This window comes from Thamnophis elegans, chromosome 5, assembly GCF_009769535.1.
Source record: "Thamnophis elegans isolate rThaEle1 chromosome 5, rThaEle1.pri, whole genome shotgun sequence".
Lineage (NCBI taxonomy): Eukaryota > Metazoa > Chordata > Lepidosauria > Squamata > Colubridae > Thamnophis > Thamnophis elegans.
Window position 1 is genome coordinate 83,020,603 of NC_045545.1, and position 14,173 is coordinate 83,034,775.

At 39.9% G+C, this 14,173-nt stretch overlaps 1 protein-coding gene across 1 annotated transcript in view; it reads right to left on the reverse strand.

Annotated features, from left to right (window-relative positions):
- The window catches only part of CBLN4 (cerebellin 4 precursor), a 29,014-nt gene extending 27,699 nt beyond the window's left edge, over positions 1-1,315 (reverse strand). Inside the window, exon 1 of the mRNA XM_032219017.1 lies at positions 1,025-1,315. Within this exon, the coding sequence (XP_032074908.1) occupies positions 1,025-1,315 (291 nt within the window). The remainder of the gene's footprint in view (positions 1-1,024) is intronic.
- Between the last annotated feature and the right edge of the window lie 12,858 nt (positions 1,316-14,173).

The following is a 14,173-nucleotide window of genomic DNA, read 5'->3' on the forward strand; positions in this document are numbered from 1 at the left end:
CAAATGCATGCTGATTTAACTACAGAGTAAGTCCGGTGTAGGAGATTCTGTAGGGGGCAGAAACCTCATAGAAGATTTGAAAGATTTAAGATTGAAAGATTTGAATGATTTTGAAAACTCACAAAAGATTTAAGCTGCTGGTAAATCTGATTGCTTAATCAACTGAAGAACTTCTGGAGATTTGGAGGTTTTCTTTATATATTTTCACTTTATCTCTCCTCCCTCCATTTCGAAGTCTTTAACAAATTTCCAGGTGTTTTTTTTTCAGGTTATCAAAGTTAAGCTAAAATTCCAAAATCTTATGCATTGCTCTTTCTAAGTAAACATTCTCAAGAATAAAGTACAAGGATACAGAAGTAAGTTGATTTTTACAGTCTTCCCTCAGTATGAACCTCTTTGAAGCATTAAATCATTCCTGTATTGTCTTGTATTACCTCATTTATTCCAGCACATCAAGAATAATAAAATTGTTACTTATATCATAATGTGAGATGGATTTTTTGTGTGTATGTGAAGTCCTAACTGACAGAACTTATTTAACCTTCCATGTGCCTTTAAATGTAAAGTGGAAATGTAGAAACTGAAATCAATACGTAATAGAAAAAATAAAACATTCTCAGAGGAAAGCATGAGTAAAATTTCTATCCATCTTAAGAGGAAAAATGAAACCTATGAACTGAACAGAGCAACCGAATGATCCAAAAGCTTCTATCTCCAATTCCTAAGTTTTAGCCCACTCCTTTCAAAGGAGGATTAAAGAGTTTGCAAATCAACTCCACCTGTTGATTCCCACCTACTGCCCTTATCCTATGTCATCTCAGTACTGTAAGCAGCTGCCTGCCCCCTCCAGTTTTAACCTAGTTCCTTTCCCAGGGGTGAAATCACTTTTTTTAAAAAACCCAAAACCTTCCTGTCTTAAACAAAACTCAGGCAAAACCAACTCCCCACTCCAAAAACGCCATAAGTAGGAAGACATTCCAATTGTTTCCTACCGACAAAAGATGCCCATTTCTGTTCTTTTTACCTGATCAAAATAGATTATCCTGGTTTTGTTGCTCATCTCCGAAGGCTCATGGTTGGTACTCCTGACTGCCGAGAAAGCGACCTTAGAATTAGCAGCCCGTACAGAGATCCCCAGAGGAGAAGAAGAAGATCCCTTAGAATCGGTCGCTGGGTTGGAATCACAAACTACCAAGCATTTCCCTTCCAGCACGATGGGTTCCGTGTCATTCTGCGCCCAGACGGGGAAAGCTGAGAGAGCAAGCGTTAGGATGATGGTAGGCACCATGGACAGCGCCCTGCTTAAAGCGCCCATGTTCAGCACCAAGAGCGGCGGACAGCGAAGCCTTGCGCGGAGCGCCCCAACGTTCCTCTCCTTCCACCTCTCTCCACGCTTACACAGACCACGCCACAAAGCCAGCTCTAACAGCCCTACCAGCAGCGGAGGGGGAAGAAAAAAAATCACCACTCTTACACAGACAGAGGCACACGGGCACACACACACCGCTTGCTACCAGCACAGCAGCAGCAGCAGAAGAAGAAGAAGCTTCTTCTGAAAATGTTCAACATTTCCAGCGGGAAAAAAAAGTCTGTTTGGTTTTGGAGGGAAGGATCCTTTAAAAAGCAATTGGAAATGTGCTTCCCAACACCTCCTGGACCAAATCAGCACTTCCCGGTGCCCCTTTCTTTGTCATTGAAACCCCCCCGCTCCCAGAATCCAGGAGGAGAAAGCTATAGCGGGAGAGGGGGGGGGGGAGCCCTAAGGTGAATTATTGACGAAAGAAAGCGAGAGCGAGATCAGGAAGAAATAAAAACATTTGACGTAGCAATGAGTCGTCTCGTCTTGCCCCCCATTCTTGTCCTGCAGGGATTGAGCCGACACGCTCAACTATTGATAGCAGAGACTTTCCTTCCAAACTGGCTCGGATAGCGTGGTTGAGCTCGTTTGCCAGGGTGCTTTGAAAAAAGCGAAGTTCCCTCGCTCTTTACCACGATTCCCCCCAGCGTCATGGCATACAAAAGCACGCCCAACCCTCGTTCGCTCGCTCTCGCTTGCCCTCTCCCTCCCTCCCTCCCTCCCTCCCTCCCTCCCTCTCTCTCTCTCTCTCTCTCTCTCTCTCTCCAGCTCATTCACTACAATTGTCTTTAAACGGAGCGTCTAGCAGCATTACAGGCAAATTGCATTCTCCGAGGCTACCATTCCAAGCATAACTTTGTCAGTTGTTTTAAGGCTTGTGTGTTAGAGCAAATGCCTCCCCCCACACCCCCGTGTTAAAAATTAGCGGTTGGCCCTTCCGCTCGCTTTGCAGGTTTAACTATTGAGCAATCGTCAGTCAAAACGCTTATTGCAATGCGGTATTTAGACGACAACCCTCAACCTGATTGTGAGGAAGCAAAATCCAGTGAAACGACGAGGTTTGCTTCTGAGCAGAAGTATAAGGAATCGGGTGGCAACTTTTTTTAACCGATCTGAAGTTTTGAGTTTCATTTAAAATGTTTATGGAAGTATCAACCTGCAGGTTTCGGTATAAAAGTCAGAGAAACCTACCAACAACCAAAATTGTGGGATAAGGTACTCTGCACCTAAGAGTAGAATATTTTCGATACCTGTGCATAAAACCTTTGATTAAAAACCCTTTTAATATTCATGATGTGGCTAAAGGTCGTTGTATGTATTAAATGCCTCAGTTTCTTGAAGAAGCAACACAGGAGTGTTTAAACTGAAACAAAAGTGATAGTTTGTCCCACTTTCATGTTGAGATTAGTGGGTTTGTATTCTAGTGCACTGCCTAGTGGTTCTTTTTGAAAATGTTTCTGTTATTTTTTTATGCAGAAGGCAGGATACCTTGGAGAAAAATAACAATAGGAATATAATTGTAGTATTATACAGTAGTATTTCAAGACTGTTTTCTCTGTCTTACTTAGGTTATTCGTTTTTTGCAATTTCCTTCCAATGAGGGACACAAATAGGGTTCATATTTGTTAAAGACTTTGAATGAGGTAGCAAGTGGTATTTATTTACTAAAACATCAATAAATAATACGTCCCTGAATGTATTTTGAATAATACAACAAAAATATAATACTTCAATTTTCTTCTCAACAGTTATGCACACAATTTTAATCAAACCCTTCACTCTAAGATTTCCTTATATTTTCCTTCTTTCTATAACCTTCTCTTTCTAATAATCAAAACTACAAAATCATTTTCCTTCTTACACAAAAAGTCCATAGGGAGCCAGTAACAGCAAATGAAAGGACATTTTATGTAATAGCTTAATGACAATCAGCTTATATAAAACAAATTTTCCAAAGGTGACGTTTCGCCATTAGAAATCCTTGCTTCTCATTGCTATCACTATCGGTTTTGATCATGGCAGGACTGAGTATACATTTGGAAGCAAATGATGTAATAATGTCAAGTTGAGATCGTGTAGCTTTCACTTGTATGGCAACATGCTTTTTGGCAAGTTCTTAATTCTGTTTATTGAAAAAAATGATAAAAAGTTTAAAGGTGAGGGTAATGTTTTATATTGTTGCTGTTATAACATTTATTCCAAACTATTCTAAACTAGTAATGCTCAACATCCAGTAATAATTAAAGTTAGACTGTGCAATATTATTTAATAAACCAAAATGAGACAAAATTTCCTGCCTGCCTGCCTGCCAGCCAGCCTTCCTACCTGCCAGCTTTCCTGCCTTTCTTCCCATTGTCAGCATTATTATTCATAATATCTAGGCAGAAGGACTTAGGCTGGGTATGAAAAACATGTTTACTAATTAAATATTGAGAGAGCATTGTTTTATTACTTACATATCACTCTCATGGAAACACTAAGTTACTGAGTCCTGCAAGACTGAGCAATTATTGTATTGTTGTGTTCCCAAGTAGAATATAGAATAAGTGAGTTGAAAGGGACCTTGGAGGTCTTCTAGTCCAACCCCCTGATTAGACAGGAAACCCTATATACCATTTCAGGAGCATTTACAACTTCTGGAGACTGATTAATTGTTCTCACTGTCAGGAAATTTCTCCTTAGTTCTAAGTTGCTTCTCTCCTAGATTAGTTTCCATCCATGGCTTCTTGTCCTACCCTCAGGTGCTTTGGAGAATAGCATGACTCCCTCTTCTTTTTGGCAGCCGCTGAGATATTGGAACACTGATATCATGTCTCCCCTAGTCCTTCTTTTCATCAAACTAGACATACCCAGTTCCAGCAACCATTCTTTATATGTTTTAGCCTGGAGTCCCCTAATCATCTTTGTTGTTCTTCTCTGCACTCTCAACATCTTTTCTTACATCGTGGTGACCAAAACTGAATGCAGTATTCCAAGTGTGGCCTTATCAAGGCATTATAAAGTGGTATTAACTCTTCATGTGATCTTGATTCTATCTCTCTGTTTATGCAGCTTAGAACTGCGTTGGTTTTTTTTGGCAGCTGTACCACACTGCTGGCTCATATTTAAGTGATTGTCCACCAGAGCTCCAAAATCCCTCTCACAGTTACTACTATTCAGCAAGATACTGCATATAGGTAATCTATGTTGTCTTCAACCACCCACTGTAGCCTCCCATGAGAATTAGGAGCAGAAAGAGGATATATAAGTATCCCCCCTCCCATTTTGTCACCATGTCTCTCACCTGGATTGAGCCACTACTGATTTCCATCACCCTATTTTTAAAAGCAGTAAGTGATAGATTTCCAACTATATTTTGCAGTGACTCTGCTTCCTGCCAAAATGTGCTTCCTGATCATTGCCAGTCATTTTCCAACAGTCCACTGGAGGAAGTACCTCCTTAGGGAAAGCAACACATAAGGCTAAATCAATCATGTACACAAAGCCATGAGAGGTAATTGTTGTTATTCAACATTGACTATCAGTTTCTTATAACAATTAAGTTTCTGAAGATGTTTTATGGAATTTTTTTAGCCTGTTTGTGACCTCTGGACATTCATGCATGATAAACATACTCCACTTATTCTGCTCCTGTTTGTGTTATATAAAGCTCAGAAAATAAGTAAACAGTCAATGAAAATTGCTGAAAGCATGAAATAAAAATAATATCTAAATCTCATTTACATCACCCCATCAATTCTCTCTCCCCATTCCTTCCTGTTCTTGCAAACCATCTCTGCTTGCATTATGGAGTCCTGCTCCTTCTCCAACACCATCCAAGACTCACTAAAAATAATTCATTGCATGCAAAAAGGATGCAAATATTGACATCCAAAACCAGTGCACTAACTGTCAGCACAGCCAATTGTTATTCTTTTATACATAGGTTTTACCATAAGTCCATTAAACAACAGTACCCATCTGTTCCTTATTCCTTGATCAACATTGTTATCCATAGGAGTGGGCCAAGTAGGAAAGGGATGGAACATGCAATTTGACATGATAACACAAACCCCTTAATGATGCACTTGTGTCAAGGTTTCCACTGCAACGATGCAAAGTTCATCATTTATTTGTCACCACAACTTGTAGCACACATCTGTGCTATTTCACATTGAACCATATTTTAAAGAATCTGTTTAATTTGGGGCATGGTTTGCTTCCATTATGTACTATTTTACAGCATGCAACAACCAATTCTCATCTTTCTATTAACTGAAAACTTTCCATAATTCAATCCCATTCACTTTATCATTTGCTTTTTCACTATTGCTTAGGCTTAAAGTTTAATCCTGTTTATGTGCCATCACTGTAGTATGTTTATGGGCTATCACTGCCTCTGCCTAACTTCTCAAAGGACATCTCTGTGCTTCTACAGATTTGACATAAAGCCATTTTATTTTTTTTCAAATTTTGCTCACTGTTCCCTCCCCTATCCTGTAATGATATATGAGAATAACCTTGGGAGATAGGGGAAAGAGTTGCAGCCAGGGGAATGGCAGCTAAGCCTGCAGAAGGAATGTGGGCATAGTAGATGTCTGAGAATGGACCAGTGGTGAAATTCAATTTTTTTACTACCAGTTCTGTGGGTGTGGCTTGGTGGGCATGGCAGGGGGAAGGATACTGCAAAATCCGCATTTCCACCCCACTCTGGGGCCAGCCAAAGGTGGTATTTGCTGGTTCTCCAAACTGCTCAACATTTCTGCTACAAGTTCTCCAGAACCTGTCAGAACCTGCTGAATTTCACCCCTTGAATGGGCCCTTTCTAGTTTCTTGGTCTGTGAAGGTTATGGGGAAAATACAAGATTGCAAGGTTCTGTTAATGTAACCTTATAATAACTTTGAATTAGTTCATTTAAGTGTGCTTCCTGTCCGAACTATCTTGCAAGGCTGACATATCCTTTCAAATGAAATTCTGCCAAATTCTTTCTGGGTAACTTAACAAATTAACCACTTCATGGTTTTTAAATTCACATTTTACATTCACTTTTCCCTTTATGTAAAGGAGGAAATAATAGCATTCTTCCCGTCATTAGTCACAGCTGTGCTCTGCACTCTCTGTTAACTAAATGATAGACACTCTGAGCAAACTACACCCACATCTACATGTTTCTCCAATTACACTATCTACATCTGAAGTTTTCTATTTTTCAATGTCCTTATAGCATTTATGATTTTCTTTTCCTTTTTCTTTAAAGGTGACATAATATTTATTGTTTCATTTTTATTCTAGGTTTTTGGTGTTTCTATAATTCCCATATAAACCTTTGATTTGCTCATTCTATCATTCCCAAATTTCACTTTCATCCCAAATAGCTTTACCTCTTTTAATTCAATCAATTCAGATGGAGGCTCCTTGTTTAGCCCTTTTCACCAACTTTCAAAACTATATTTCTCTGCCACTATAAACCATAAGCATTTCTTGCTCTTTGACTACATTTTAGTGACTACAGGTAGTCCTTGACTTACCAACATTCATTTAGTAACTGTTCAAAATTATGATGGCACTACCAAAAAGTGACTTAACACTTTTCTCGTACTTACAACCATAGCAGAGTCCTATGGAGTTGGAGTTGGAGTTTATTCAATTTGTAGGCCGCCCTATTCCCCGAAGGGACTCAGGGCAGCTGAACAAAAGCCAAGGGAGGGGAAATTACAAAAAGTAAGACAAACAATCAGACAATACGAACAATTTAAAAGCACAACAGACACAGCAAATTCGAGTAGTGGGGGGAACTCAACCCCAGGCTTGCTGGGACAGCCAGGTCTTCACGGCCGTCCGGAAGGCCCGAAGGGTGGAGAGGGTCCGAATCTCCACGGGGAGTTTGTTCCAAAGGGCCAGAGCAGCCACAGAGAAGGCCCTCCTCCGAGTAGTTGCCAGCCGACATTGGCCAGCAGATGGAAGACAGAGGAGGCCTACTCTGTGGGATCGAATGGGTCTGTGGGAGGTAATCGGCAGAAGGCGGTCTCTCACGTACCCAGGTCCAATCCCATGTAGGGCTTTATAAGTAATAACTAGCACCCTGAAGCATATCCGGAGACCAATAGGTAGCCAGTGCAGCTCGCGGAGGATAGGTGTAATGTGGGTTCACCCACAATCGCTCTCACAGCTGCATTCTGGACCAGCTGGAGTCTCTGAACACTCTTCAAGGGCTGCCCCATGTAGAGCGCATTGCAGTACTATGGTCATGTGATGACTATTTGTGACTTTCCTAGCTGGCTTCTGACAAGCAAAGTCTATGGGGAACCCAGCAGGGAAGGTCATATGTTGCAGTCAAGTGATGTCTCACTTAACAACCATACTGATTCATTTAATGAAGCATGGCAAAAATGGGCATAAAATTGGACGCTATCATGAGACAACTCACTTAAGAACTATGCTGCTTAACAACAATATTTCTGGTCCCTGTTATGGTTTTAAATTGAGGACTAGTTGTATGGTTTTTTTCTCTCTACATAGGATCTTTCTCTTATCTTCATTCCCTTAAACCAGGGGTGTCAAACCTGATTTCATTGAGGGTCGCATCAGGGTTGTGTTTGACCTCAGGGGGCCAGGATGGGCATAGACAGGGTGGATGTGGCCAGCTTGACATCAGTCAAGTTAGGGGCGCCTGTGGCCAGAGAGCTCTGTGAGCAAAAAATGGGCTCCCAAACCCGGTTTTGGGCTAGGACCGCCTCCTGCAACTCTCTGTCAGAGAAAATGGAACTCAGAAGTAGCCCTTGCAATGCGGTGGGTCCTGCCGGCATTACTACCAGTTTGATGCACTCTGCGCACATGCACATTTGCACCTAAAAAGGTCTGTGCATGCGCACAACATTAGAAAAGGAAAAAAAATACATTGTTTCAAGGAAGATTGTTCTGCTCACGTGCAGACCAGAAAATCAATCTGGGGCATCAAGCATAGGTTTACTAACTACCGAGTTACTACCTACTCAGCCGAACCAGGCCAAACTGATAGGAACCCACCTCTGCCTTGTGAACTGGAGGACCAGGACGGCCTCCTGCAGCCATCTACCAGCAAAAACAGAGCTTCCCTGAGCTCTGTTTTTGCTGGCAGAGGCACCATGGGCTGGATCTTTGTGGTTTCCAGGGCAGCTTTAAGCACCCCATGGGCTGAATCCAGTCCCCAGGTCTTGAGACGGTTTTTCTCATCCACAATATCCTTCATTCCAACAAGAATCTTTTTCACATCTCCTTTTAGTATATATTTACATTTGCCAACCAATCACCACTCTCATTGATGGTATATAATTCTTGCACATTTGGAAAAGGGCTGAAATGGGCATCTTGAAATATAATCTTATCCAGACAATTATAGCAACCCTAACCCTAACCCTGACCTCCGCAGGACCTGAAGTTTTTGTCATACTGAAAGCAACATCCCAATGTCATGACACAAGCTCCACTCCTTTTCTGTGTGCATATGACATCACAACGCAAATACAAAAGGAGCAAAGCAATGTTGACTGTCCTCCCTAGTACTTCTAGACCCAATCATTTGAGTGGGAATTGAGAGGCATAGGGAGCTTTCTTTTTTTTAAAAAAAAAAAACCAGTTTGCTAGAGTAGCCCATATTCTACTTCTGCTTCAATAAAGGTGCCAGTGTATTATAATTACAGTGGAGTGACATAGTTATCTCTTTATCTCTAGCAATAAAACATTTTCAAACTGTCCATTATTCAACATGCAGTGTGATTCTTGTAGTTTGGAAGGAGTAAAGGACAAACAAAGTGACTCTCCATATAGGTACGCTCAATGTCTGCAGTGCAGAATTATGGGTCGGATCGGATCAGTCTTTTTCTACATGAAATGGCATTGTGATACTGGCTTTATTGGCTTTTAAATCTACATTTAAGCCTGGTTTAATGTTCAGTGCTTTCTGGCTGCTGTGCACGTTAGCTTGCTGTTCTTGGGATGACTATCTAACCAGTTCAGTTTTGGAAGCAGCTGTTTTCTCAGTGGAAGTCTAATCTCTCTGACCTGGTTCTTGTTGTTGTTGTTGTTGTTGTTGTTGTTCTTCTTCTTCTTCTTCTTCTTCTTCTTCTTCTTCTTCTTCTTCTTCTTCTTCTTCTTCTTCTTCTTCTTCTTCTCCTTCTCCTCCTCCTCCTCCTTCTCCTTCTCCTTCAACCTGGATCACTGAAACTCTCATTTTAAAAAATTAAGTTAGGACTTAACTCACCTTAAATACAGGTAGCCCTGGACTGATGACCATAACTGAGTCTGCAATTTTGGTCATAAACCATAAGAGTTGTAAAATGGGTTACCACACAACTGTGACCAATTTTACCAGCCTTTTTTTCAATGGTTATAAAGCAAATGCCATGGTCTTTAAGTGAACACTGTGGTTGTTAAGCAAATCCATTGTTCACTACAGGGAGCTTTTGCTGGAAACTGGAAGTAAATATCTATTTCTGATTAAATGTCATAGATTAAATTAATGTAACTACGGGGTATTGCGAATGACCATAAATGTAGGTCAGTTGCTCAGCACCCAAAAGACAATTATGCAAGAAGGGCCTGGGCATTATAATGTCAAACAGTCACCAAGCAGCCAGTTATAAGTCGAGATTTCCTTTTCCTCTTATATGCTAGGTATATCCATGCAACATACCAGGTAAGCATCTCTTATTTGCATTTGCCTTGCACATTAAAATTCTTTGTTTGGTTATTTTGGTGAGATGGACTATGTTAATTCATCTCACTTGGTTAACTCAATCAACCCATTGGGCAAAACCAGAAAATAAGCCAAGTCAATAACCAGGTGGGATATGTTGTGTGGATACAGATCAAATTGATTTTAGTTCATTCTCCTTCCACCTTCTAATTCTTCTTCTTCTATAGGTAGTTACTTGAAATACCTCTTTTTATTTGCAGAGTTGAATATTAGTCCATTACAGCTACTCAATGCCATGATGGGAGGTGACTTTAGCAGATTACCAAGGACCTTAGCATCCCTGATGTACTATGATCATGTCATTGGCAATCCTCCTTGTCCCCTTGTCTTCTCTTCTCTGAAATGACATCAGTTGTCACTGCAGCTCTTCCTTTATTCTCCCACCCTGGCTTAATTCAAATAATTAAAACTGTCTGAGATGTATTTCCATGAAAGTGTGAATTCTCTATCAATTTAACTGCTTATATATAATGCAGTCCAATTAGCTAGCATAGCCTTTTATTCTTGAACTTTAGAGAGGATATCATCATCATAAACAATATTTTCAGTTTAAAATTCACAGGATTGTGGATTTTAGCATGCCCCAAGCTCTATTTTTCAAAGGAAAAAGCAATGTTATTATTTTATTACATTCAAAAAGTGCATTGATTCCCTCTCAAGTGTCCTGTGTGTCAGTAATTCCATAAAATAAATGTATCCCTTGCTGTAGGATGAAGAGAAAAGAAAAGTTGATTAAAAAAAATATCAGCATGTTAACTGCACCCAAATTATGTTTTTAATGTGGCCCCTAGTGAACTTTTCAAATCTTACTACAATTCTAGCTTAGGGTTTGTTTATAGTTTCTACTTCTAGAGAATAAAATAATGAATGCCTGTTTGCAGGATATATAAGTACTGACCTGGAAGGCAAACAGAACTAATTTATTTTTTTATTTGATTTTTATCCTGTCTTTATTACTTTATAAGTAACCCCAATGAGAGAAGATTTGACAGAGCGTTTAAATTAAATTTTATTTTTTTAATTTAATTTCTACATCACCTTTCTAGTCAAATAGATACAGCTGAATGTATCTAAAAGGCAAGTGAGAAAAAAATAAGAAATTCCCATCTATGCACCCATACTAAAGTATAGAATTGCAAAGGCAAAAGCAGATGCATCAGCTGTGAGAAAAATCCAATGTCTATTTGAGACAATGCATTTATCAAGTTTAAGAAATAACGTACAAGCTTTAGACCAGAAAAGAAAAATTCTTCCAATCAACTGCTCGATTGGAAGAATTGAATAATGATTTCGGATTAAAGAGACAACAAACTTAATCAGTTTATGTGATCCATTCTGAATTTCCCATTTTCATTACACAGAAACCGTAAGATCAATAGAAGTGTGCTAATGTGTTTAAATTCCTAATTATATATTTTCTTTTGGGGAGCAAGTTGCAAACCAATTAAGAAACTAAATTTTACAGTTACTGTTTTCCAGTTCAGTTTTTCCCTGTAGTATTTTTATGCATAAATATCCCAAAAAGAGAAATATGCACGCTGATGCAATGAGAAGCTGAATCAAATGGCAATCACATTAAACCTTTCTTAATTGCTCATCATCTTCACCGTGTTGTTTTAAAGTGTTTTTTAAAGCAGTAATCAACCCTATAAATGATCATCTAGCCTCATCGTGGCTGTACATCATCAAAGAATTGTGATTCAAATGTATAAAGCCTCATGGTACTATCTCACTTCCCAACTCTATTTGCTGTAGTGATATTTGAATAAAGCAAATATTTTTTTCTGTGGTTAATTTGGAAATAAAGACCATTGCTTCTGCATTTCTGAAGGAAAGCTAATTAAGAATATAAGACAGTGGCGTGTTCACTGAGAGAAGGCGTTTTGTCCGTGCACAAAAAAATCCATATCAAATTCTTAATCCTTATCTTCATTTGTATACAAATAGCTAATGCCTTTAAAATTGCAGGTACCAGAGGTGGGTTGCTGGGGGTTCGCAGGAGTTTGGGAGAACCTCGAGCTAAGATTCTGTGCTGTTTGGAGAATCCTCAAAATGCCACTCCTAAATGGCCGTGTCCACCCCGCCCCTCCCAGGAGTCCCCATGTGACCCATTTTGGATGCAGATAAGTGCATGGTGCTCATGGAGAGGGGAGGATGAAAAATGGGCCTACTATAACTTCAGGAAGGCTAGAAATGGGCCCGTTTCTGGCATCCAGAGGGCCTCCAGACCATGGAGAGGCACTTTTCGCCCTCCTAGAGACTTGAGGAAAAGCTCCGGAGCCCAGGAAGGGCAAAAACACCCCTTGCCATGATGCAGGAGGCTGACTAGGCCATCCCCATCATGGTCATGCCCACTCAGCAATCGGCCAGAGAACCCCTTGCTAAAATTTTGAAGCCCACCCCTGGGCAGTTCTACTCTTCCATTGTCATGCACATGGCAAGAATCCATTATGTAAGTTAGATTACAGGGTTAAAATATAAATATAAAATATAAATGCCTTAGGTCTCAGGCCCAAGGCATTTATATTTTAACCTTTCTCAAAAATGGAGAGAAAGACTATAAGAGATTAACATAAAGAGAGATACCCCAAAGGTGGTTTTTGTAAAGGCAACTGGACTTTATTGCTCCTTGAAGACATGTTGCTTCTAATCCTAGAAGCTTCTTCAGCTTCTTGAATGAGAAGCAAAACATCTTCAAGGAAAAACAAAATCCAGTTGCCTTTCCCAAAAGCACCTTTAGGACAACCATGACCTTGATGACTGAGAATCTCCATAATCATTTAGTTATAAGCAGAGATAGTTAGGTATTCCAAGAGAAGATAATATTTGTTGCTCAGGGTTGAACTGTGGGGTCCTTGCAGTGGTGGAATTCAAACTTTTTTACTACGAGTTCTGTGAGCATGGTTTGGTGGGCCTGGCTTGGTGGGTGTGGCAGAGGAAGGATACTGTAAAATCTCCATTCCCATCACACTCCAGGGGAAGGTTCCTGCAAAATCCCCATTTCCTCCCGATCAACTGGGACTTAAGAGGCAGAGAATAGATGGGGGCAGGGCCAGTCAGAGGCGGTATTTACCGGTTCTCCAGAACTGGTCAGAACCTGCTGAATACCACCTCTGGGTCCTTGGTACTTTCTAAGTATAGTTGCTTCTTTGCAGATCTTTCATTCTCCATCTAGTTAACATCATAATAAGATTTCCCAAATTACCTGATGATGTTGCTACTTGGATAATGAAATGTCTGCAAGCAAACCACACTCAAGGATACCATAGTGACACATATTTAACTAGTGATGCTTGAAGGGAAGAATTGGAATGAAGTGAAAATCTCTGCTTTAAAAGACAGAAAAGAAAGGAGTAATGTGAGAAGAAATTTGAAGGAAGCGAGTGTGAGAGAGAAATTTGAGAAACGGTCCCTGGAAGACGATATGCTAAGGAATTATGGAGAAGCTCATACCCAGCCAACGGGACAGACACTAAACTACAAAATGGCATCTACAGACATTTAACAATTTAAAAAAAACATGGTTCACAAAATTAAAGAGGACCAACATTTCATCTTGTGAGATTTCAGCATTTTTGCAACCAGGTAAAAATGCCGACATTGCTTGAGATTTTAGATGGCCTTAGCAAAGTGCTGGAATTCTTGAACGAGAACATCAAGAACTAGACCATCACATTTCAAGATCTTGTACAATGTAATGATCTCATGGGAACTGAGATGATGAGGAAGATAGTTGTCACATCATCATCATCATCATCATCATCATCATCATCAGAGATACCTGCAACAATTGAGCTGCTGGATGTCTTAGGTATCCAATTTTTTGTTTCTCTTCAAGATTTCCATTCTGGAAGGGTAAGAAACTCAGTAAGCTTGTCAATTACTTCTCTTACAAGCTACCATATGGAAACCTAATGAATTCACATCTAGAGGTTTAAGTTTCCTGTCAAGAGAAGGTCTGAATATGTTTTCCAATGATCTATCCTGTGCGAGGGTTATAAAACCTGCCACTTATTCAAATTGATGTCTAAGACAACTTTAGATTCAAGAGCTAAATTATGGTATTTAATCTGTTTTATTTCACAGTTGCTGAGAAGACAGA